General features: G+C 37.5%; 1 protein-coding gene across 1 annotated transcript in view; it reads right to left on the minus strand.

Moving 5' to 3' along the window:
- The window catches only part of LOC111147778 (centrosomal protein 162), a 104802-nt gene that overhangs the window by 32540 nt on the left and 46156 nt on the right, over positions 1–26106 (minus strand). Inside the window, exons 10-19 of the mRNA XM_022504001.1 lie at positions 25695–25886; positions 24825–24906; positions 19653–19935; positions 18506–18764; positions 13385–13518; positions 12905–13132; positions 12234–12374; positions 9649–9761; positions 7837–7942; positions 1008–1134 (exon numbers count right to left, since the gene is read on the minus strand). Of these exons, the coding sequence (XP_022359709.1) occupies positions 1008–1134; positions 7837–7942; positions 9649–9761; positions 12234–12374; positions 12905–13132; positions 13385–13518; positions 18506–18764; positions 19653–19935; positions 24825–24906; positions 25695–25886 (1665 nt within the window). The remainder of the gene's footprint in view (positions 1–1007; positions 1135–7836; positions 7943–9648; positions 9762–12233; positions 12375–12904; positions 13133–13384; positions 13519–18505; positions 18765–19652; positions 19936–24824; positions 24907–25694; positions 25887–26106) is intronic.

The raw sequence follows: 26106 nt of genomic DNA on the forward strand, positions 1-26106 counted from the left end.
TTTTTATAGTCCAAATCCTCAAATTCATAGCAAAATTGGCTGTGCATAAATTATCATTTTCCCATTTTCATTATAAAAGCAAAGTTGTTTCTGTGAGACAATAAATATTAGATCCAAGAGATAATAAACATGAAGAAGTCCTATAATTATATTAAAAATTGCAATGAGAAACATTAAAGAGTGCTTACCATGCATGATTTCATTTAATACAACAAACATATGATGGGCACTATTATAATTCTATTTTACGGATTAGTAAAGCAAATGCAGGTAAGGGGATTTTACTGTACATATCTTACACCGAAGATCATAATATCACATGAGAAAGACCCTCACAAGGGCTCCTCTGATCCACTTTCTAGCCCTGGGTTCTGTCTTCCTAAACTCCAATCCATAGGTGCACTCAAGAACATGCTTAAGAAACACATTCCAGCAACCTTCCTCCATTCCTTCACTTCTGCGTCTTTCAATCTGTCAGACCCAGCTCAAATGCCCCTCTTCCCTAAAACCCCTATATAGTACCATAGTACCACATTTCATGTTTATTTGTAATTTTTAAAATATTAAACTTTTCTGCATTCTTATCTTTCTTTTGTCTTCCCTGGTGGGGAATGTCATATTTATCTTGTGTTTTCTATAAACACAGTGCAGTGTTATTTGTTCATCTGGCAAATACTTGAGAGCCTAGGTTTCAGACTCAGGGATAAAAAGGCAGACTGTGCCCTCAGGAAGGTCACAGTCTAGCTAGGGTGACAAACATGAACATGAATAAACGTAAGATGCCACAAATTCAAAATAATCCTTGATTTTTTTTCCTGATCCTGCAATTATTCTTGCTAAAACCAATAAAATCTGCATGCTATTAATAACTAGTTTTTAAAAAATTTTCTAAAATTACAATATACTTTAAGGAATATGATTCTGATTCCATAAGTAATAACAGCAACTATTACTTAAATTCAAGAACACTACGAGTATAAAGGTAAACTTTCAGCTCAGCATTTTACCTGTGGCATAAGCAATCTGATCTTTGGCTTGGTCTCTCTCTTTCTTCATTCTTTCCAAGTCTACTTCAAGAGCTTGTTTGTCTTGCTTCAGTCTTCTGATGTCTTCCAATAAACTGTTTTTTTCTTTCTTGATGGTTATAGAAATAAAAAAGCAAAATATTTCTGGCCCCCAAAAATTGTGGTATAGGCTTTCTTTTACCCCGTCCATCCTTAATTCTACATATGTATTTTTATAAATACATGTATTTTTTATAAATACATAATTGTTTTTCCTAAATTTAGTTCTGGTGTCATCACTTTCTTCCACCCCACCAAATTACAGTAACTCCCCATAGCCTACTAGATCAATTCCAATCATCTAACTCAATACAGCCTAAAGACCTTTCAATGAACTGTTCTCACTTCTGGATTACTGCAATAATGTCCTAACCGGTGTGCCTCTTCCACTTTCAGCAGCTAGTCTATTCTCACACTAGCCAAAGAAATTTTAATTAAAAAAATACTGAAGTCTAACTGACATACAATAAATATCCTGTTAGTTTCAGGTACACATCATAGTGACTTGATATTTGTATATATTATGAAATGATCCCCATGGTAAATCTGGTTACACAAAGTTATTATGTTATTGACTAGATTCCCTATGCTGTCCATCACAACCCTATGTCTTATTTTATAAATGATAATTTCTCCAACCCCCATCTCCCCTGGCATCCCCAGCTTCTGGTAATTGACAGTGTTTCTGCACCTACCAGTCTGTCTTGTTTGCTCGTTTATTTCACATATAAGTGAAATCATATGGTATTTGTTCTCCTCTGACTTATCACTTAGCATGATATCTTCTAGATCCATCAGTGTTGTCACAAATAGCAAGATCTCATCCTTTTCTATGGCTGAGTAATATTTGGTGTTCATCTATCAGTGGATGTTTACATTGCTTCCATATCTTGACCAGTATAGATAACGCTGCAAGGAACACGGGGTGCACGAATCTCTTCAGATTGGTGTTCCCGTTTTCTTTGGATTAATACCCAGAAGTGGAATTGCTGGATCATAGTAGTTCTATTTTTGATTTTTTTGAAGATCCTTTATTCTGTTTTCCACATTGGCTGCACCAATTTATATTCCAGCAGTGTATGAGGGTTTCCTTTCCTTCACAACCTCACCAACACTTGTTACTTTTTGTCTTTTTGACCATAGCATATGTGACAGATATGAGGTGATATCTCATTGTGCCTTTGACTTGCATTTCTCTGATGATTAGAGATGTTGAGCATACTTTCATGTGTCTGTTGGCCATTTGTCTGTCTGTCTTTGGGAAAATGTCTACTCATGTCCTCTGGCTGTTTTTAAATCATGTTATTTGTGTTTTTGACATTAAGATATATAAATTCTTTACATATTTTAGATATTAATTCCTTAACAGATAAATCATTTACAAATATCTTCTCCAACTCTATAGCCTGCCTTTTACCTTGTTAATGGCTTCCTTCACTTGTGCAAAATCTTTTTAGTTTGATATTATCCCATTTGTTCATTTAAGATTTTGTTGCCTTTGCCTAAGGAACTGGTCCGGGGTGGGGGGGGATGCTAAGACCGATGTGCAAGAGCTTACTGCCTGTGGTTTCCTCTTGGGAGTTTTATGGTTTCAGGTCTCATATTCAAATCTTTAATCCATTTTGATTTTTTTTTTTTTTTTTTTTTTTAAGAGAGAGAGCATGTGCTCATGTATGTGAGTGGGGTTAGGGCAGAGGGAGACAGAGAATCCCAAGCAGGCTCCATGCCCAGTGTGAAGCCTGACTCGGGGCTCGATCTCACGACTCTGAGATCATGACCTGACCCAAGATCAAGAGTTAGATGCTTAATTGACTGAGCCACCCAGGTGCCCCTTGAATTTATTTTCATATATGGTATAAGATAGTAGCCCAGCTTCCCTCTTTGTTATGTATCTGTTCAATTTTCCTAACATTATGTATTGAACAGAATTTTCCCCATTGTATATTCTTGCCTTTGTCACAGATCAATTGACCACGTGTGTCAATTGTGGTTTTTTTTTCACGAGCTCTCTATTCCAAAGAGGAATTGTTTTAAAGAGGTGGTGAGTTTTGTTCCTCTGTCTGAAATTCTCTGGAGCCACCAAAGTCCTTACCATGAACTTCAGTGCCCTGTAACCCAGCCCTGCTCCTACCTCTGACCATATCTACCCTAAATCCTCCTCTTCCAACTTCATTCCAGCACGAGAGACTTCTAGCTGCTCTTTGAACAGAACCAGCACATTCCCACTGCAAGGTGTTGGCACTTACTGTTCCTCTGCCTTCAGTGCTCTGCCCCCAGATAGCCACATGGCTCACTTTTTTACTTCATCAAGATTTCTGCTCAAATGAAACCCCAGGAAGATCTTTCCTGATCCTCTTTATAAAATAACCATCCTCATCCTGACTTTCAGGTATGATGCTTTATTTTCTTGTCACAACACTCATCACCACCTGACATATGTTTACTGGAAAGCAGAGATATTATTAATCTTTGTTTGAAAATTGCATAAAAATGCTTAGCACATTAAAAGCTGAATGAATGCTCAATACACCCTACTTCATTGCCCCCAATTCCTCCACTCAACAAAATCATGCTTATCCTTCAAAGCCTAGTTCAAAGGAGGCTATTCCTATCAGCCCCTCCTCTGTGTTCCCCAAAACTTTCACTGCACCTCTAGCACAGTAGTCATTACTTTCAGCGTCATAGAACATTGATTTGTGTACATGCCTCTTCTCTTTAACAGGCTGAGAAATCTATGGGGACCAAGACTGATTTATTACTAATACCTGTATACTTCATGGCACTAAGCACACAGCTGGTACTCAATAAATGTTCACTGAACCAAACTCTTAATTGCTAAAGAAACTCTTGGACTCACAGCAGTACAAGCAGCATAGTTAAGTTTCAAAACAAAATTCTTACAAAATAAGATTCTTACAAATTCTGTTATTACTCTACCTTCTAATCCCAAATCCAGTCTTATGGAGAAAATAAATCCATTCATTAAAGCAATGTATAACCGTGGTTTCTAGCCGAGTCACAGATTGGACGGCATCATTTAACTGTTTAGTCTTCTGTGACTTTCTGTATATGTCTTTTCAGGAGAGCAGTGAGTTTCACGTTTTTGAATGCTCAGGCTCTTTCTACAACTACCTTTTGTTTATTTAGTTCAATCAAGTTAGAAGTGCTCTCTAGTAGAGTCTACTTCACAGAATTACAGATTTTGAGAATTCAAAAGAACTTTTAAACATCTTGAGTTCAGTCATGCAATTGACACTTAAAGGAATGTTCACTTCATGCTTGCATCTTTCCAGGGAAGTATGACTTCCTACCTGAAGAAGGCCAGTAACGTTCCAGGTCAATCCTGTGGGCACAGGACTCCGGGCTGGCAAGTACTTGTAACTCCCTTGTAAGTTACCATGCACACTTTCGGAGAGGGCCTCTGCTTGCCTCTCTGGCCTTGCCCACTTCTGCCTCAAGAGATCTCTATTTCTAGAAAGTAACAGGGCCCTTCCTGGTGTAGGGGCTTATGCTTTTCTCCTGGCTGAAAGGCTTAATCTTTGCATAGAAGCTCTCGACTTCTGACCTAACTTTCTCAGAGGGTCTCCTAGACCACACTGTAGACTACTTACTGCCTTGCCCTCTGCCCCAGCCACACTTATTTGCTATTTTTATATTCTTCAAAGCACATCTTTCTATTTGTAATTATTTCCTTTATTTACTTACTCTCTTCCCTACTAGAATACATGTTCCTAACAAGCAGGGTCTGTGCGTGTCTTGTATACCTAATGTATTTCAATACCAGGATGAGTGCCAGGAACGTGGCAAGTACTTCATAAAGACTGATGGAATGAAAGTTGTGGTTAACATCATTCCTCTTCCCACCTTGGGATAATAAAAAGAGTGAGCTCACGACCTGTGCTTTTGCTATGCTTCTATCTATGCTTTATAGAGAACCAACTCGTATTTTAATACTAATCAGTATTAATTTTTAAGGTACAAATTAGATTGTATACACATATATTCAGTATGAGTATTATTATACTATAGACTTCTCTCAGGATAAATTTTTGCTCTAAAATCAAACCCAGAACACCAAAGTAAATGGAAATAAAAGGTATATTTACATTCTATCTTACAGTATTTACAGAAATAAATACCTGAAGAATTTTTACTATTATCTTGACTTTTTTTTTTTTTAATTTCTTTTTAGGTTTTTCCTGCCTTTGGTAGTGTCACCATTGGGGGCCAAGATGTAGATTTTTATCCTGAGCCTGTTCACTGGGTTTCTTTAATTTGAGAAGTCATCTCTTTTATCATTTCTGGGAAATTCTCAGCCACTACCTTTTAAAAATATTTAAATATATTTTAGCATTTCATATATCTGATATTTTCCATTTGTAGTCTATTTATATTATAGTCTATCCAGTAATCCTATTGAGGTTCTAATGCTGCTGTTTATTAAATCATCCAGTACCTGCTCATGGTGGATGATTTCTCTGGGTTTTATAATTTTATGTTGTGAGCATATATTGTCAGTGGGTTTTTATCTGTAGGAATACTGTGTGAGCTGGGTTAAGGGTGTATACTTACTTCTAAGAGCTGTTTTGCATTTGTTTCTTCTAGATACACTAGAGGTTATCATTGACTCAAGACCACAGGGCATTATCTTTTTCAGTTTGGGCATGACCAATCCTTGCAGGTAGTGTCAAATTAAAAATACTAAAACACACATGAAAGCAGAAGGGATGACATTTGTATTGAACAATCAGGAAAGCACGGGCACTGAGCAGTGGAGACTTTCTCTCCCTCCTATCTAGCGATCAAATTAAAACAAAAAATCTTCTTGACAAATCAGCCCCATGCGAAGGTGGGTAGATGTTTCCCTAGTCTGCTGCTGTATGAAGGATACGGCCTATTGAACTCCCACGTGTCCTGTCTCCACTTTGCTGTTAAAGCTCCAGCCCGCCCGTGGCTACTGAACTGCTGGCCTAGAGCAGATGTTTACTGTTAGGTTTTTATCCCTCCCATATTTCTGGCCTCTGGAGAGTTCCCATATTTCTTGAAAGCTTTTATATTATGCATTTACAAGATGTTTATTCTATTTTATCCAGCATTTTCTGATGTTTTTAGTGGAAATTTTAGTTTCCTATCTGTCAGAAAAATATTTCAAAACAGCACTTTAAAAAGGTTGCTAATAATAATTTGAATAAAGCTAATGTTTGGAGTGAAACCTTCTTTTTTTTTTTTTTTTTTAGATTTTATTTATTTATTTGATAGCGAGAGACACAGTGAGAGAGGGAACACAAGCAGGGGGAGTGGGAGAGGGAGAAGCAGGCTTCCCGCCAAGCAGGGAGCCCGATGAGGGGCCTGATCCCAGGAATCTGGGATCATGACCTGAACCAAAGGGAGGTGCCCAACAACTGAGCCACTGTGGTTTTCCAAGCCTTCATAAAACACAGCAATATTAATTTCTCTTTTAACTTGATATTTTTGAGGTCTACTTGATATTTTGAGGCAAGGGAGTTAGGGGGAGTCCAACCATTCATTCGTTCTTTTAACCTATATGCCTAACTACCTACCTAATCATGCTATACATGCATATGTGCATCTGAACAAAGTTGCCAGATAGATTCATATTTGAAGCTGCATTTTATACACCACAAAAGCCTACTAAACATGTTATTAAACTGGGGTATGTTTAGACGTCCAAGTAACAAAACTTTATATAATTTCTTGTTAAAAAGTGGTATATAATTGGCATTTTTTGAATTCATACAGTCATTCAAATAGGTTAGAAGGCTTTTTAGTCTCATGCCAAGGTTCTTCATGGGAAGAAGTGGGGAGAATTAACTACGCTCCCACAGGGGACAAATCTGGAAATGCAGCAGTGCTTTTGATTCTTATAATCACTGGTGAGTGCTATGAACACCTGTTTCCTGGGGACAGCGATGACAAAAACTGTGCAATACATGGAACTGTTCTGCTTCAAATAGAATTAACCTGCCCAAAGTTCCAAAACTTATCCTACTGGTAAATACCACTTTAGAAAATTCTAAGCCATATCCTTTATAATACGATTCAATAAAAATAAAGGAAAAAGTTATGGAGCAGATACTGTATCTCATATCAGTGTTAGGTACACGGGATGAAATATTTGTAGACACAGTCTGCCTTCTAGAAGTGCAGAGTAAAAAGCCAACTAACGTTTTAAGGTGAACAATCACCTTCAAAGTATTTTCCTATTTTAGCTTACATTTCCAATAAGGAATTTGTTTATATAAGGTATATATGCCCTAAGTAAGGTAATGCCTCCAATATGGCTCCATGTGATGATCACTAGATGAGAGGCTGGATTATAAAGAGGATGCCATTGAAAACCAGTATTATGTCATTGTCTCTACTAAGGTCATGTGTATATTAAATGGTAATTTTATTTATTTTAAATTTTTTTTTTTAAGATTTTACTTATTTAAGAGGGGGAGAGAGAAAGAGAGCATGTGTGCATGAGTGGGGGAGGGGCATAAAGAGAGGGAGAAGCAGACTTCCCGTGGAGCAGGGAGCCCAATATAGGGCTCGATCCCAGGACCCTTGGATGAAGACCCATGACAAAGGCAGACACCTAATGGACTGAGCCACTCAGGCACCCCTAAGTGCTAATTTTAGATATACCTTCATTTTTTAATGGTATGAAATTTGTAACAGATTTTATCTATTCATAAATTACAAAAAAGGATTTTTTTTCCACATGTAGAAATTTTAATAAATTCTTTACTATCGTTATGCAACTTACCTGTGTCGCCCGTAGTTCTGCTAACAGATCTGTAAAATTCTGGGTTTTGGTGGGTTCTGAATCTTCAACTACTTGAGACAGGAACCGACTTCTGTGCATCTGTTCTCTGATTTATTTTGAAATTAGAAAGATTTTTTTTTTTTAACAAAGTACTCCTTTCAATGCAAAATATACAATTCTTAAAATTAAAAAAATCTAATGGACATTGCAACTATTTGAGCCACTGAAGAGGAAAAGGTTATTTACTTTAAAGATTAAAATACTAAAAGAAGTACACTCTAAGGGACATGTTTTTTCAATTTAAAGGAATCGAAACCTAACATCTTCCTTTATTTCTAATATAAAAATACTTTTTAATTCTTGGAGGAAAAAATTCCCAATGTCCCAGAAAGATGTGCTGCATTCTTCCTGTGGTATTACCTCATCCCTGCCTCATCATTCTAGATTCCTTTAGAAGAAACACAAATCGCAAATGACAAACAAAACCAAACACAGTCTATTATTTGAAGTCAGAAACAATTTTTCTGGTTTTCCAGAAATATTATACAAGGAGTTTAGGAATGCATTTAAAATCATCTAATCCTAACGTAAAGAAACCATCTATTTCGTCATGAAAGTGCCTTTAAAGGTGCACTTTGGGATCCAGGAATAGATCTTCTCTTTTAAACCCACATAACATGTGATATTTCAGAATACTTCGTTGATTGAAAAGAAATCAGATATAAATGCTTTCATGCATCAGTACTGTGCAGATTATCACAACTGGCTTGGGGTCATACAGTCAAGGCCAAAGAAGCTTCTTCTAATAGCAGTCCTATCTAAGTGATTAGGTATCTATGTGAAGGGACACAAAACTGGTGAGCCATTTCCTAAAAGAAGATAGTACCCTAACTTGCCCATGTTTATGAGTTCAGCTTTTTCACTTAAAAAATGTGTTAAAGCTGGATGTAGTCATTTCTAAACGATCTTAGAGCCTGAACTCTGATTCCTGAGTAGGTCCTGGTACTCCCTGAGCCTGCCATGCTGAGTGCCAGTTAATAACAACTCACAGGTTCTTCTCTAGAGAAATGCTCTCAGCCAAATAACAGCCTCTGCCCCCCTGGCCTAGAGGACATCCCTCAGCCACTCCTTTCCCAGGGCATACCTCAGCCAGTGACTGACTAGTTTGAGAGTATAAAAAGTTGCTCCCTTTTCCCCAAACGGGACCAACTCCGTGATGCAATCTGTTTTCCTCAGCTTTCTGGTTAAGAACAGAATAAATACAGCCAGTCTCTGGCTAAGACCATGTTCCTACTTAGCTTCCCTCCCCTTATCCATTCTTGCTTCTCTTGTTCCCCTTCTCCTGAGTTATCCTCAGAATAATAAGAAGTATTATTTAGAATAAGAAAAATAATAAGAAATCAGCTCCATAAGGATCCCTACCTCAGGCTCTACTTCTACAGAACCTGACCTACAACATTAAGTGAGAGTTGTAGGATACATATATTTTTAGTATTATTAACCACATAGTTTCTTAGGAAATGGTTAAGCATCTCAGGCTTAACGACTGGTCAAGAGGAATACCGTGTATTCAATTTCCTAAAACTGATGTCAAACTCAAATATTAGTATGCTGAAAATACTAAAATATGTACTACTAGTCACCTAGTATTAAAAGAAAAATACACTAAATATTAAACCTATAAAGTTACAAACTATAAAGAAGTGTAAAACTTTTTTCAGTTCTAAGTAAAAATGTATTTTTAATGTGACAATAAAATGATTAGAAATAGTCTAAATATATTTTGATTTTACAAATTCAGAAAGGACTTACTTTAAGGAAGCTAACTCACTGAATAAATTCTGGTTTTCCTTGAACATTCGCTCCTCATTTTTCTTGTTTTGTTCTTGGAGATCTTTCACTTGATTATACAATCTTTCATTTTCCTTTTTGAAAACAGAAAATTGCATTTTAGTTAAAAGTCATTAGTACTTATATAGCATAAATATTTATGCTCACAACAGATACATCCTTTACACATTCTTTTTTTTTTTTTTTTTTTAAAGATTTTATTTATCTATTTGACAGAGAGATCACAAGCAGGCAGAGAGGCAGGCAGAGAGAGAGGAGGAAGCAGGCTCCCCTAGACAGCAGAGAGCCCGATGCGGGGCTCGATCCCAGGACTCTGAGATCATGACCTGAGCTGAAGGCAGCGGCTTAACCCACTGAGCCACCCAGGCGCCCCATCCTTTACACATTCTTAAAGTCTTTTAAATTTATTCAGTTTTGAGTAAGCAAAACCTTTTTAAAACTCTTTATATCATCTCAGAAGAAAACCTGTTATCTGAAAACAATTCTTTCCAAAATGCTTACTTGAAAAAAAAAAGTTGCAAAAATTCCCAAAGCCATAGATCCTAGTATCAGTACAAGGTGTTGTCTCTCACAGGAACAAGGAGGCGAGTGGCTGCAGAAATAACCACAGCCTAACTATGTGGACCAGGGGCAGAAGGGTCCACTGCGACTGTCTGCATCCTTTTTCTTTTTTTTTTTTTTTTTTTAAAGATTTTATTTATTTATTTGTCAGAGAGAGAGGAGCGAGAGCGAGCACAGCAGACAGAGTGGCAGGCAGAGGCAGAGGGAGAAGCAGGCTCCCTGCCAAGCAAGGAGCCCGATGTGAGACTCGATCCCAGGACGCTGGGACCATGACCTGAGCCGAAGGCAGCTGCTTAACCAACTGAGCCACCCAGGCGTCCCTGCATCCTCTTTTTTCTGATTCTAACCCAGTTCCCTGCAATGAGGTAACAGGATACAGGGAGCCACAATGGCTTGTTCTGTGCTTGTTTCTGGAACTTTCTGTGAGCCGGGAGTTAGAGAACAGATGTTTCTGAAAGTGTAAGGACAAGGCAGAGCAGAGACTAGAGCCAGTTCTATACCAGCCTTGGAATAAAGAGTGACTCAAACCAATCTGTGATTAGGTGCTGTGGCTTATTAACTTTTTTATAAAATTAAGAATCTGATGAAAAACAAGGACCTTTGAGAATCTAATAAAAACTATGGACTGTCTCACCACATCTGGCCTACTGCTTGGTAAGATGGTCCGTGCTTAAATACCTGCAACGTAAGTTACACAGATATGCAAGTTTTGTGTTATATTTGTGGGAGAAGGTAGCTGGCACCCTTATGGGTCTGTGAAATACTCCTTAAAAATGTGTGCTCTCGGGAGCCTGGGTGGCACAGTTGGTTAAGCAACCAACTCTTGGTTTTGGCTCAGGTCGTGATCTTGGGGATCATGGGATCAAGCCCCAGGCTGGGCTACACACTCAGGGAGGAGTCTGCTTGGGATTCTCTCCCTCTCTCCTTCTGCTGCTCTCCCCACCCCCACCCTGTGCTCTTGCTCTAACAAATAAATAAGTCTTTAAAAAACAAAAAATAAAAATAAAAATGGGTATTCTCTACAGCAAGATCACAATGGCAGGCAAAGGATCTGGAAGGTTCTCACTAACTCTGGGGCAGTGTGCCCAACAAAATCAGTATTTCATCTACAGAAAAGTTGCAAATCACTGATAAGACAATGCTTTCTCCGGTTATCCTCAGATGATAATGCTTATTATTGACAGGCTTGATGCTTAAAAGTCAAAAGACAAAAAGGTAATGAGTGAGAAAGAGAAGGTGAGGGAAGTCAGGGAAAGAAGGGGAGGAAACTAAGATGAAGTTTTGTGCTGGGGATTACTAAACCCGTCCTGGCTGACTGGCTGGTCAGCATCACCAAGAATCCGTCACACATGGCAAATATCTGCCTTCTGTAGGACACACAGATTTTTTTCTCATTTCATTCAAATTTTTTCACTGTCAGCACATTGGCAATTAATTTCAGATTTGTATTTCTGAATAAAATACCCAAACTAGTCAATATAATCTACAGAAAAACATTACAGAAAACTAAAGAAAAATAGGGCAGTGTCTAAGGAATATGGCTATTAAAAATAGTAATAAGGGACATTTACTAATTGGTTACTGTGTGCAAGGTAACTAAGAGGTTGGTTTGTACTTTCTTACATTTTATTTTTTTGCGCTATCTTATTTTAATTTCATAATCATCATACGAGGCAGCTACTGTTATTACCATCCCTACTCACAGATGAGCAAACTGGCTTAGAGAGGTGAAGTGATTTGCCCAAGGCTGCACAGCAGTGGAGGGAGGACTAACACTGGATTCTTTGAATCCAGAGCCCATTCTCTTCACTTAATTATATACCCACAAATAATGTTCAGACTAGTCAAATTATTACTTACTCATATTTGCAAGAATTCCTGGTTACCGCTACATGAGCACAGAAATATCTTAATATGCCTTATTTTTTTTAAATAATCAAAGGATCTCAAGAACAAATTCACAAAGTGATGAAAAATCACCACACCTGTTGATATCCTTGAAGAAGTGTCTCTTGTTCCTGTATTTCTTTTTGAATTTCCTTCAATTTTTCTTCAGTGACAGGATCAGTTGTTTCTCCAAAATGTAACCATCTTTGCTTTTTGTTTGTTTCTTCAAAGCTACTTAACTTTGAGAAAAAACAGACATTTTATTTAGGAAAGGAGATGATAAAGTGAGAAAGGAGGAAGAAAAACGGAAAACTCAAGGTGCACACATCTAGAACTGTCCTATAACTACAATGTTATTAACACCAACTAGCTAAATCATTACAGTGTGATGTTTTGTGCTGATGGTTCTGGTGATGAGAGTAACTGAGAAATGCTACATGGTGCCATTCCCTGAATCTAGGCCTTCTATAGCAGTTCTTTCTGAAAATGTCTTCTTCGAAGGTCATAGTGAACTAAGGAATTTGTTTTCAAAAAAGACTGCTAACAGAAGAAAATTATCTAAATGAGTCAATTTAAATTTTGATTTTTTTCCCAGTGGCTTTGATTTAGGCTCTGTTGTGAGGAGGCAGTCTTGGGATCCATGTTCATATTTTATATAGCAAATACATCAAGTCAAATAGCTCCGGGAACAAAGGATGACAATGCATTTGCAGGGAGTACTAGTTCTTTTTAATCAATAAAAGGAGAAATATGACAATGTATCTAGTACCTTGGCTTGAAGAATGTAATTGTCTTGGTTCAGCTTGAAGAGTTCCTTTTCCTGTTGTCTCTTTAGTTCTTCCATCTTATTTTCCAGCTCTCTCTCTTTTTCTGAGAATGTAACTTTAATTTGCTCAATTAGGGCTTGTGCACCCCTCCATTTTTCCTCTGCTTCCTGAACTCTTTTAAACATAATAAACTCGGTCTCCTTGTTCTCACCACGGTATCCTGAAGAATCCTTTAAAGGAGAAGCATTACTTCATTATAGTATATTTACATACTAGATTTGAACACAGGTGGTTAGGAAAAAAAAAACCCACAATGAATAAAAATGACATGGTTAACGATGTTCTACTATATAAGAAAAACAAAAAATGTTTCAGTAAGATTAGAACATCATGCTTGATGCAAAAGAAATTTCACTATTATTTAGTTTTAATATAATAAAACAAAAAAATCAATGAATGTGATTTTGAAATTCAATACCTACATTCTGAAACTGAATACAGTAATCCGTTTCTGTAGAATCTTCGGCCTTCTTAGAAGTAGCCAGGCAACTTTCAGTTTTGGAAGCTGCTTTACCCAAAGCTGCAGGCTTGATGACTTTTGTTCCAGATAAGATTTCTAATTATTTTAAACAATGGACAGAAGCACCACAAACACAAACAAAGTTGAATGCGTATTCAGCAATTATGTAACAGTAAGTACTAATACAATGGGAACACTAGGATAGAAGAGGATCTGGAAATTGGCTGAGGTCTAACACTGTTAACACAGCTGTTTCACTGCGCTCAGAACGGCTGCCATAATCAACATTTCACTCAATTTGACAGAGAAAGCTAACTGACCCAAGATTCATGTCAAATGATAAATGGAGCAAAAAAACAAAAAACAAAAAAACCAAAAAAAGTGAGGTGAATGTGGACAGGGATAATTTCAGGTTCAGTAATTTTAAATAAACTCTTCTTTAAAACAGTCACAGATGGGACGCCTGGGTGGCTCAGTTGGTTAAGCGCTGCCTTCAGCTCAGGTCATGATGCCAGAGTTGTGGAATCGAGTCCCACATCGGGTTCGGGTTCCTTGCTCAGTAGAGCCTACTTCTCCCTCTCCCTTTGCCCCTTTGCTCATGTGCACGCACTTTCTCTCTCTCTCTGTCAAATAAATAAAACCTTTAAAAAAAAGTCATAGCAATAATAAGAATATCTAAGTGATGAATCAAAGAGAAGCTGATTAACTGTATGAGGCACTTTAGTTCAGATTAAGTGTGCTTTCAGAGCACAGTTTTCACAAATAATGTGTTTCAAGATATGGTATCAATGGAATAATATAAACTGCATGGAAACTTTCTAACAGCTAGTCTAAATTTGACTTAAAAAATAAAATTATAGGGTGCCTGGGTGGCTCAGTGGGTTAAGCATCTGCCTTTGGCTCAGGTCATGATCTCAGGGTCCTGGGATCGAGCCCCACATCGGACTCAAGCCCCACGTTGGGCTCCAGTTCCACATCAGGCTCCCTACTCAGTGGGGAATCTGCTGCTCCCTCTGCCCCTCTCCCCAACTTGTGCTCTTGTGTTCACTCTCTCTCAAACAAATAAAATCTTAAAAAAAGAAGAAACTTATTAGTCCAAAAATAAGAACATAATAGCCAAAGAAAATTAATTTAAAATAAAAAGGAAAATAACCACACAGCAGGTACTGCTAGTTGCCAATCTCATCCTCTTCTTTATTAATAGAAACCTCCCTATTAATCTGCTCTGGGCGGCAATGTACCAGTTGAAAATACTCATCTCCCTAGACTCTAGGCAACTGAGGGTGGCCATAAGATCAAAATTCGGGCTAATAAGATGAAAGCAAAAGTTTCGTAGGCTTCCAGAAAAGTCACAACTTTCCTGATGAAGAAGTTGAGGATTAACTGGCATGGACCTTTTACCTTTCCTCCTGACCAGGCCTGGAGGCTGAAATAGCCACCTTGTTATAATGAAGATAAAAGTGACAGATAAAGGATTTTGTAGCAGGACAGAGGGATCTGGTTCCTTGCACAGTGGCACCAGCTCTGAACCGCCTATTCCTGTCTTCTTTCATTTTTTTCATTCATTCATTCATTCATTCATTCATTCATTCATTTCCCTTCTTGCATGAAAAAGAGAAACTCTTGAGTAAGCCCCAGCAGCTGGCTTCTTTTTCATCTTAGGGTTGATTCCAAGTGCATCCTCTAGACTTTCTGTACACTAATCTCTATCTCACAAAGTCTGCTTGTCCGAGAACACAACCTGTGAAAAGTAACAGCCATCCCAAAGGAATTAAAATTATGAATAAAACTAAAACTGCTCTGGGGGAATTTTACAATAAAAAGGGAGAAAAAATCATATTTAATATTCTAATGAAAAAAAAGGAACTCAGTATAAAAATGGATAGTCAAGGTTTATACTGTACTTTAATATAAATTTTACTGTTTTATTTTCATTTTGGTAGTCACAAATACTGTAAAATTTTGAAACAGGAAAAAATACTCATAATATTGTTGCTTTCCTCTCTCAACCTCCAAATCATGCCCCTTGTTTCTTTTCCATCCTCTGTGACATTATTTCTGTCTTCATTCTTGGTAATTTCAATACACTCATAGGGATCCCTTCAACTCTTGGCTCTTGGGTTCTTATACTTAACCTCTCCACTTCAGCTACTTACTTCTATTGGTACAGGCCTTTTCTTTACTAGTAACACAATTACTTCTCATCTCAGTCTTAGGCATTTACCCTCTATCAATCCTATCTCCCACTTCATGCCCTTTGGTATTTGGAGTCCATCAATCCTTTAACCCAATGGTACCTCACAGATGGTTGATCCTACCTGTTTCATACCGTATTACACCCCTTGATGTCCTTCCTTCCTTACTCAACTTGAAGTCCACATACACCATTAGCTCCCTTCTTGCTCCTTTCTCAGTTCATTGCACTCATTTGGCAAAAACAACTCTTCTTGGTAAATCCAATTGTACAAGTATCCAACCCCTGCAATCATGTAGCAAAATGTGGAAATTCACAAATACACACACACACACACACACACACAATTACATTGCCTGGTATCAATTTAAATCCATAATCACTAATTTCAAGAAGACTCTGCTGTGGGCAGGCTAGTCCTCCAGAATGGCTATTTCATACCTTCTCTTTTCTCCTCTAACACTCCTACTCCATCCTCAATGCCAGCTAATGATATTATGTTTTATTTCTCAGAGAAGATGGAAGCAATCAGAAGAAATCATCCATATTCTTTCACCATTTCTACCTACCTATCAGTATCTGCACCGATGTCTTCCTCTCTCCCATATGCTTGCACAGATGAATTGTCCATGCCTCTGTCCAGGGCCAACCCTTTCAATGAACACTAGATTCCACTGTAATTCCTCTACTCAAGGACATTGCTCTAGCAATTCTTCCCCTCTCACCATCATGAATCTACTGAAATCTTTCCAAAATTCGTTAACATACTATTAGGCATACTATTATTTCTACCATTAAAAAAAAAAGTAAACAAAAAGCTTTTCCTGACTCTACTTCTTAGGCTGGCTACTATCCCCAATTTTTTTTTTTTCCTTTTACACTCTTTCCTCCTGGCCTATATTCAATTTTAACTCTCCCATTCCCTCCTATTCTAATTCAGCTCACCTTTTACAGCCATATAACCATGGGAACTATCCAGTTTACTGACGACCTCCTCCATGCTAAACTCAAAGGTCAGTTCCCAGTTTCTACTTTACTTTCTCTCTCAGCAGCAACTGATAGATAAATTTTCCCTTCTTCACTTGGCTTTCAGGATCCCACATATTCAGGTTTCTTCCAACCTTACTCTCTTCTCTTTGCAGGTTACTCCTCTTCCCCCTGACTTCCTAAGGTTAGCATGCCCAGGGGTCAGGCCTCAGTTTGCTTTCCTTCTATAGCAGTACTCACTCTCTTGATAACTTCTGTCAGTCCCATGACTTAAAAACCATATATACATACATATATATATATGTATGTATATATATATATATATATATATTTTTTAAGATTTTATTTATTTCCAGAGAATGAGCACACAAGCAAGGGGCGTGGCAGGCAGAGGGAGAAGCAGGCTCCCCGATGAGCAAGGAGCCTGATGTGGAACTCAATCCCAGGACTCTGGGATCATGATCTGAGCCAAAGGCAGATACTTAACCAACTGAGACACCCAGGTGTCCCCCATCTATAATAGTTTTAACAATAACTCCTAAATCAGATTTGCAGTCCACACTTCCCTCTTGAACTCCAGACTTTACTACCTAATTGGTTCCTTGTCATCTCCACTTGCATGTAGAACGGTCATTTCAAAAATAAGAGAAAATAAGGCAATACAAAATACTTTGTAGGAGAAGGAATTAGAGGTTCACAGTTTAAGAACAAGAGGAAAGGATGCCTGCATTAATCCTACTGAATCATATTCCTGTCTCTACAGAATAGAGATTATTGGGACACCTGGGTGGCTCAGTTGGTTAAGCAGCTGCCTTCAGCTCAGGTCATGATCCCAGCGTCCTGGGATCGAGTCCCGCATCGGGCTCCTTGTTCTGTGGGGAGCCTGCTTCTCCCTCTGCCTCTGCCTGCCACTCTGTCTGCCTGTGCTCGCTCGCTCTCTCTCTCTCTCTCTCTCTCTCTGACAAATAAATAAATAAAATCTTTAAAAAAAAAAAAAATAGAGATTATTCCTGTCTCTACCTCCTGCTGCTATTCTCCTCTACTCTGACATAAATCAGCCTTGGCTTTCCTTTCCATCTAAGATGCACAGGTTGCTGCAGCAAATACACATACAAAGGCAGGAGAGAGTCTTTAATGCCTAAAGAGTTTAAAATAGAGTCAAAGTGGTCCTGGACTTAATACTCTTAGGGAAAAGCAAGGAAAGACATTTCAAGCTAGAAATGCATTTTCCAATGAGGACAGATCTCTTCATGACAACTATCACCATATAACAATGATGAACTGGTCACCTATTAAATTTAATCACAAAGGGAAGGACAAAATGCTTCTGGCGCCACTGCTCTCCCTTCCTTACTGGAATTTAAAGGCACCAGAAATGTCGGTCTGATCTGAACATTTCTATTGCTTTTAATAGCTGCATGGGCTTCTAAGTTGAAAAGCACCCTTTCCTACTGTCAATATAAATGACTGCATTAGGAAATAACGAACAGAGGCACTGCGATATATAAAAATATGCATTATGTGCTACATAAAACATCCAGCCTGTCCCAGTCTGTACTGAACTAATATCCAAATAATCTCTATAGTCAACCTTCATTTGTAGGTTGCCACTTATATTTTGAATTCTGGAAAACACCGGATATTCCAAAATCAACCAGATGAGGAAGAGTTTGATTCTCTATTCACTTCCCATACTTTATGAGTGTCATTCAGGAAAGCCCAGAGCCAATGACCAAAATCCTGTAAACAAAATCTTTCAGAATAGGATATCCTATCTAAAGATGAATTCTTTCCTATGAACAGAAAAGTTCATAGAAGGAGAGAAATAGGGAAAAGAGAGAAGTAAAGTTAAATAACACATCATATGCACAGAACTCTATTATGAAAAGAGTATATAATTACCTTTTTTCCTAGCTTGATTTGAAGTGGGAATGGATCTCAAGTTTTTGCTTTTCATAATGTCCTTTGAAGTTTTCTTTTCAAGAGTAGAAAAAGTCTTGAATGGTGAACTGGGTTGGCCATAGCCTGAGCTCCTAACTGATGAATATAATCCACTCTGGGGTTTTCTCTTAAGTAATGGAGGTGCACTTTTGGCCTTCTTGTATGGCACCTGTTTACCAGGTATAGTCCCTTCTTCTCCAGAACTGAGTTGTCTAAAATTCTGCATACAAAAAGGAGCAACTTTTTAGGACGTAAATAAACTTCAACTATAGCTGTAAATGAAGATTTAACAGATGACAGAAGTGATTACTAAATAATAGTTTAGTTACATAGTGATTACTAAAATAATAGTTTGTAGAAGACAAACCACTACACATTAAAATTCTCAAAGCCTAACTGATCAGAATTTTAGTATTTTGAAGCAAATCTTCAAAGTCAGGGGTAAAACAAAACAAAATAATAGAACAAAATAAGCTTGCCAGGATGCAAGAAGTTTAATTACTAGAATTAATACAGCAGAGAACAGGAAATGTTTTATTTTATCTTTTTTTCTCCAGAATTATCAAGATAAAAATTTACCAATACCCTATCGTATTCCACAAAAACCTGGAGATGGTTTATGGTAAACACGAACCTAAAACCGTAAAATAAAACTAGAATATTGAGATCAAAGAAACTATAAATCAGAATAGATCAGAAGAAAAAGAAATAGTGAAGTATAACTTTCTCAACAGCTGCTAATAGCATTTATATAAAATGTCAACTTACCTACTTTTGCAGAACATACAGTACTGGAAAGATTAATTAAAAAGCACTAGAATGATGAATAAACTTTATTTTCTTGTGCCACTCAAATTCTGGACTATGCTTATTAAAAACAAATGAAGAATGTAAAGAATGGCTTCCAAAAGAAAGCAAATGCTATAGTGGTATTTTAAAATTTGGGGACTATGGGATGTTGTAACAAATACTGCTCACAAATATCCAGGATCACATGGAGGTTAGTATGTAATCAGTCCTGTTAACTTAACAAGTACCTACTTATCAACAGTATTTATATAACTTCATTTATCAGTATTTCAAATCAACTTAGATTATGAACACTTACTTTATTTATTTTGTCTTCCTGAAGCAATAGTGAAGGACCAACAGATAGTTTTTTCCTCAAAATATCAAGATACATTTTATCTATATGTTCTTCTGTAGTATTTACTCCTGGACAGCCATTTTCTATACTTCTATTTGTTGTCTTTTGTAAAACCACATTCTCTTCATTTCTGTCAAAAAATTGGTTTGCATTTCGTGGCTCTTGAGAGGTAATATTTGGGTTCATCTTAAGGGGTAAAGGGCTAACAAATCCAGTTTCTTTTCTATCAGCCAGTTTCTTACAGCTATAAAACAAAACAGAATGAACCCTAGGTGACTCCTCAAATATCAGTTATATATACATATACCATACATATCAGAGGTATTTACACACACAATATGTAAGAAATATTTATATTTTAATATGTATATTATTTATATAGAATATTAAATACATTTAATATTTAATATAACTATTCAAATTAGGTCATTAATGTTAAATACATTATTTGTAATTCTGGTTAGTAGAGTATACTCATATAGTGTCCTATATCTCTTTAAATTTCAGATAATATAATTTAATGCAGTATAAAATAAGAGATTACAATGGATGACTCTGAGACCTACTTCAAAGGAATGACAAACCAAGCAAGACTGAGATCACTTTGTGTAAGAAAAAATAAAAAATTAGTTTCTTTTTTTTTTTAAGATTTTATTTATTTATTTGACAGACAGAAATCACAAGTAGGCAGAGAGGCAGGCAGAGGGGGAGGGGAAAGCAGGCTCCCTGATGAGCACCAAGCCTGATGTGGGGCTCTATCCCAGAACCCTGAGATCATGACCTGAGCTGAAGGCAGAGGCTTAACCTACTGAGCCACCTAGGTGCCCCAAAAAATGAATTTCTAATGCACTTCGTGTATTTAATCTTTTATCCACAATATCAAGTCAGCAGGAAAAACATTTAACATACTTTGAGAAGAAACTAAAGAAATAATAATATATGGCAATGAGAAATATATTATAAAGCATAAATTTCATCACAGTATAGGAAAAATTTTAAAGTAAAACAGGAAAATCACTAGTATCTTGAAATAAAATCATTTCTGTGGTTTAAAACACTTAAATACAATGTAATATTTCAGACTATTCAATTTTTAAAATAGAGAAAATGTCCCTTAAGGAAATGTTCTAAATGTGGTTAAATATCAGTAAAGCATAGGGGGCTCCAAAAAAATGGATATTATTTCCTTCCTTTCTTTCTTCCTTCCTTCCTTTTTAAAGATTCTATTTATTTATTTGACAGACAGCCGGAGAGCACAAGTAAGTAGAGCAGCAGGCAGAGAGAGAAGCAGGCTTCCTGACAAGCAGGGAGCCCGATGTGGGACTCGGTCCCAGGACCCTGGGATCATGATCTGAGCCAAAGGCGGATGCTTAACCAAGTGAGCCACCCAGGTGCTCTGGATATTGTGATTTTCAAACTGAGTAATCACGGTCCATTACGTCATTTAATTTTATAATTTATAAAATTTCATTTATAAAATCAAGTTTGCGAGGCCACTATTTTCTTGTAAGATAGATTGGCTTCTTGGTAATTGTTAAATCTTTCTAAAGTACTTAGAATCATCAGAAAATATAGTAGTTCTTTCCTTCAGGTAGCAAAATCTGGCTAGAAGCTCATCAAAACTGTCTCCTGTTCTTCCTGCATACTAACTAAACTACATTTCCTGGCCTCCCTGAATCTAGCGGGGCCCAGTTACTAGTTCTTGCCTTTAGAATGCTGAATGCTGTGGTGACAAGAACCTAAGATATGTGTCATTGGCTTAGTAGCTGGGTTTTGGATGGCAAGGTAAATGATACTGGAAGCTGGAGAAGTGGCAACCTATGTTTTACAGTGACAAAACATTTACCAAATGGTCACCTACAATGGTTTATAAGGCAGATCACATGGCTACTGAGTCTGAGGTACTAAGAAAAATGGCAGGAGAGTTTCCAATTGCTAGCTACTATTGGCTACTTTTGACAAGATAGTAAAAGAAAGATATTAACTCAAGATAAAAAAGGGTCAGTTTGTAAGAAAAAATCAAAGAGAACAGAGAGAGTCTAGAAACTCAGTGCCTCTGTGGTTCACTCTCTGTGAACCTAACAGTAGGATTCAGCACTGAAAAATGCTATGAAAAACCAGGATTTTAAGAGACTTCTCAGTTGAAAAGAGTGACTCAGTCCTTTGACAAAGATCATATTAAAGGAGTCCTCTTCACACTTAAGATTATTGTTCCCCAAAATATATAGATAGCTGCAAATGAATTGAGAGGGGGAGGAAAAAAGGAGGACAAAAAAAGCAAAGACTTTAAGCAGATCTAAAGCCTCTGTCTACCAAATTGACTTTAAATGTAGTTACCGGCACATGGGACTGACTAGAAACTAACAGATCAGAAGCCTATTAAACTTTCTTAAAGAACTGTAATGACAAAGAAACTACAACTATGTTTAAAAAAACAAACAAACAATAAAAGCCAGGGACTTGTTTGGGAGCCTTAAAATCATCTGCAGGTAGGGAAGTGGACTAAGAAAGGAATAAATCCTCTATCATGCGCATAGGGGCCCCACAAAATCCATTTCAGTTGTGGCCAAGAGTATAAATATTGTTATAAGGCCTTTCCAGTGGGTTTCAAGGCTGCATTACTGATTGCTGTATTTTCCTCACATTTTTCCCTTCTGAACAGGAGTATTTGTTGCAGCTACACAATTATATATTGGGTGGGAGTGAGGAAGTAGAGAACTTATGTTTTTAATTCACTGACTAGTAGACAACGAGAAGCCACATTCAAACCTGGTGAAGACTGTACTTCACTTAAAAATCCTGGCCTTTCAGATGGACACAGTTCTGAATGGGCCTTTGGGATGTTTGCTTTGGAGAGGGGATAGTGGGTATTTGTGTGAAGAAGAGTAAAATGGATATTTAGCTATTAGAAGGGTAGATTCTGGTAGATTCTAGATGCCTATCAGACTCATTTACTTTTCTTTCTAAGCATACAACCAAATCCCATTTCCCAGCCTCTTGGACCCTGTTAGCTAGATGTGTTGATTCTTAACAACAGAATGTGAATTGAAGTGATATAATGCTTCTGTGTTGAGGGAGTTAAAAGGAATTATGCTATCAACTGCTTTCCTTTTATCAACTGGTTGGATAAGACCAGGACAACCTTAAAATCATGTGTTGATGAGAAAGCAGTCCAGGTCCCAAATGACTATGTGGAAAAGAATCCTATCCCAACCCCATGGACACACATGGGATTATGATGTGAACAAAAAGTACATTTTTGATGATGTTTAGCTACTAAAATTTTAATAATCCTAGTAGCTAGGATTATATACTCTACAGTTTACTGAGGAGTTTTCAGGTATGTACATTGAAGTTTATACTATTGACATTTCTGTAATGATTGTTATGCCTTTAATGTAAGTATACTTGCTTGTTTTTAGACTTGAAACCTAAATGAAAAAATATCTATTTATAATTCACATTAGTAAAATGATTCCACCTATGCCAACAAAGATACAAGATGTGTAAGCAAATCTCTTCATTAACACAAACACAGCCCCCCAAACAGCAGTAAGTGATGATATTCGGCCCTTTAAAACATACTAACTGGGTTCCTGGGTGGCTCAGTGGGTTAAAGCCTCTGCCTTTGGCTCAGGTCATGATCCCAGGGCCCTGGGATCGAGTCCCGAATCGGCCTCTCTGCTCAGTAGGGAGCCTGCTTCTCCCTCTCTCTCTGCCTGCTCTCTGCCTACTTGTGATCTCTGTCTGTCAAATAAATAAACAAAATCTTAAAAAAAGAAAGAAACAAACAAACAAAAACCCTTACTAACTAGTGCTGCAGATCAATGGAAGAATACTAGACTCAGCATTTCAGCAAATGGCCTTAGCCTAAGCTTCACTGCCTCCTTGTCTCCATACAAATGTAGAAACAGGATGAGAAAGCACAAGTGGATTTACAAGGTGAGGATGTAGTAGAAGGAGGGACTCACACTGTGTCTGCTGGAAACACAAATGAACGAATGAACACATGAAGGAATAACAGGCTTCTCAGAGAAATATTTCATGGCTATCAAAGATCTGACAGTGTAAGTGGTTAAGCACACGGATTTCCTGTGTTTCCTGGTTAGAATCATAGGATCTTGAGCAATTTCTCTCACTTCTTTTTTTTGGTGGGATAGGGGGAGGAGCAGAGGGAATGGGAGAGGGAATCTCAAGCAGACTTTATGCCCAGCCTGGAGCCCAATGCCAGGCTCCATCTCACCAGCCTGAGATCATGACCTGAGACAAAATCAAGAGTTGGACGCTTAACTGACTGAGCCACCCAGGCGCCCCTATTTGACTTCATTAAGCCTGTTTTCTTATCTATGAAATGGAGATCGTAATAAAATATAGCTCACAGAGTTGCTGTAAGAGTAAATGAAACCTGCACAGAACTCTAACCCCCAGTAAGCGTGTGGTAGAAACGTTAGCTACTATCACCACCACCGCCTCCACCGCCATCTTCTGGTTCCTGGGACAGCTCCACCACTAAACTGGTTCACCTGTTTCATCACTTGAATGGTGCAGATAAAGAGGCCTGACCACTGTGTTATAAGGATCATGTGAAATGATGGCTGTGACACAAATGCAAAGTTACTGTGATGTGCTACTCTGTGTGCTACAGAATGACAGCGAGGTCCCATGAGCTTCCATTAAAATGTACTGAAGCCTGCTGCTCTGGTGACCAAAAAACACTTACCCTGTAAAACGATGGTTGGTCAGTGACTAAGTACAAAACTCAGTGGTTTATAAAGAAGCAAATCTAGGATGCATACAGAATAAAATTCATGGTCTCTCTCACTGGTTAAATCAACTGCCCTGAGCTATTTAAAGCTGAAAGGATTTTAATTTTCAGACTACTTAAAAAAATGGCATTTTTTTTTTAGTCACATCTATTTAAAATACAATTTTTAAATTTTAGCACCAGAAGAATTTTGTAAAGTAAGAACTACTAAGAAGAAGAGAGCACTGACTCACAGGTAGACTCATATAAGCTACTTATTAATCATTCACTAGGAAGGAATATGTAAAAGAAATGACTCTAAAGTTTCCAGTTAACAAAACAATAAACAAACAATGGAATGGCACAATCCAATCCAGAAAACCTCATACCTGACAGGTTGTAAATCAAAACCACTGCCACCAAAGGAATCTATTAGGATAGGTTTCATCAGCTCCTCTACAGTGGGCAGATCTAAGAGGAAAAAAAGTTAAAAGAGCAACCCAAAAAAACACGTGAATTGCCTAATTTAATGTCTAATACCACTAAGATTACATTTTTTTTTCTGACAGTTAACGAAATGGCATATACAGTAAACCGTTTCCCACTATAAACTTACCTGTACCAAGAAAATCTCCTTTAATTTATATTTGAAATATATCTGTATCTATTAATGTATCTAACTATATCAGTATCAAAAATATATGTATAGGTGTGTCCATACATGCACACACATTTGTTAAATATATTTTAGATGATTCCAAAATACTGTTCTCTACTTAAAAAATAACTTTAGGGGGCACCTGGGTGGCTCAGTGGGTTAAGCCTCTGCCTTCGGCTCAGGTCATGATCTCAGGGTCCTGGGATCGAGCCCCTCATCGGGCTCTCTGCTCAGCGGTGAGCCTGCTTCCCTCTCTCTCTGCCTGCCTCTCTGCCTACTTGTGATCTCTCTCTCTCTCTCTGTCAAATGAATAAAAATTAAAAAAAAAAAAACACTTTAGTATATACACGAGGAAAAGCATAAAATAAATGTGAAAACACTGAGGTGATTTCCGAATTTGGCCAAAGCACACTGAAGGAGGAATTGAAATTTTATCCCATATTCAGCTCTAACTTCAGAGTGAAACCACTGATTCCCAAATTCCATTTTAACAAACCCTTTAAGTTAAATTCAGAGACTGAGAAACAGTCCCTACAGCAAACCGCACTGAAATTATACTGCACTAGAAACTGTTCGGAGAGGGTCTCAAATTAACTTTTACCAGATTCTGTAGTAGAGATGTTTTTAGAGGACTCTTCATTTTCTTGAGGATAATCTTTCACTGAGCTCTTGATATTTTCCATGGCATTACTGTCAGTTCTTTGCTCATCTGCATCTCCCAAAGAATGGGCTACATGACAATAAGCCTGATGGAGAGCTTCAATGTCACTATTGCTTTGTCCATAAGAAACACCTGTTGGAATAAATGTCATCTCTGGTATAATCATACAAATACATGAAAGATATAAAACATCAATATCATTCCTTGATGTGTCTGGAATGGAGAATGAGGCTGGTGGGACAACAGCAACATTACACAGTTAGGTACGAACCTTGCTAATATGCAGCTACAGCTTAACAGCACAAAATCAGGGCAGGTTCAATAACTCTTTAGCAAGTTGAGAGGTGTCCTG

The sequence above is a fragment of the Enhydra lutris genome, unplaced genomic scaffold (assembly GCF_002288905.1).
Source record: "Enhydra lutris kenyoni isolate GAN:26980312 unplaced genomic scaffold, ASM228890v2 scaffoldscaffold17, whole genome shotgun sequence".
In the NCBI taxonomy this organism is placed as follows: Eukaryota; Metazoa; Chordata; class Mammalia; order Carnivora; family Mustelidae; genus Enhydra; species Enhydra lutris.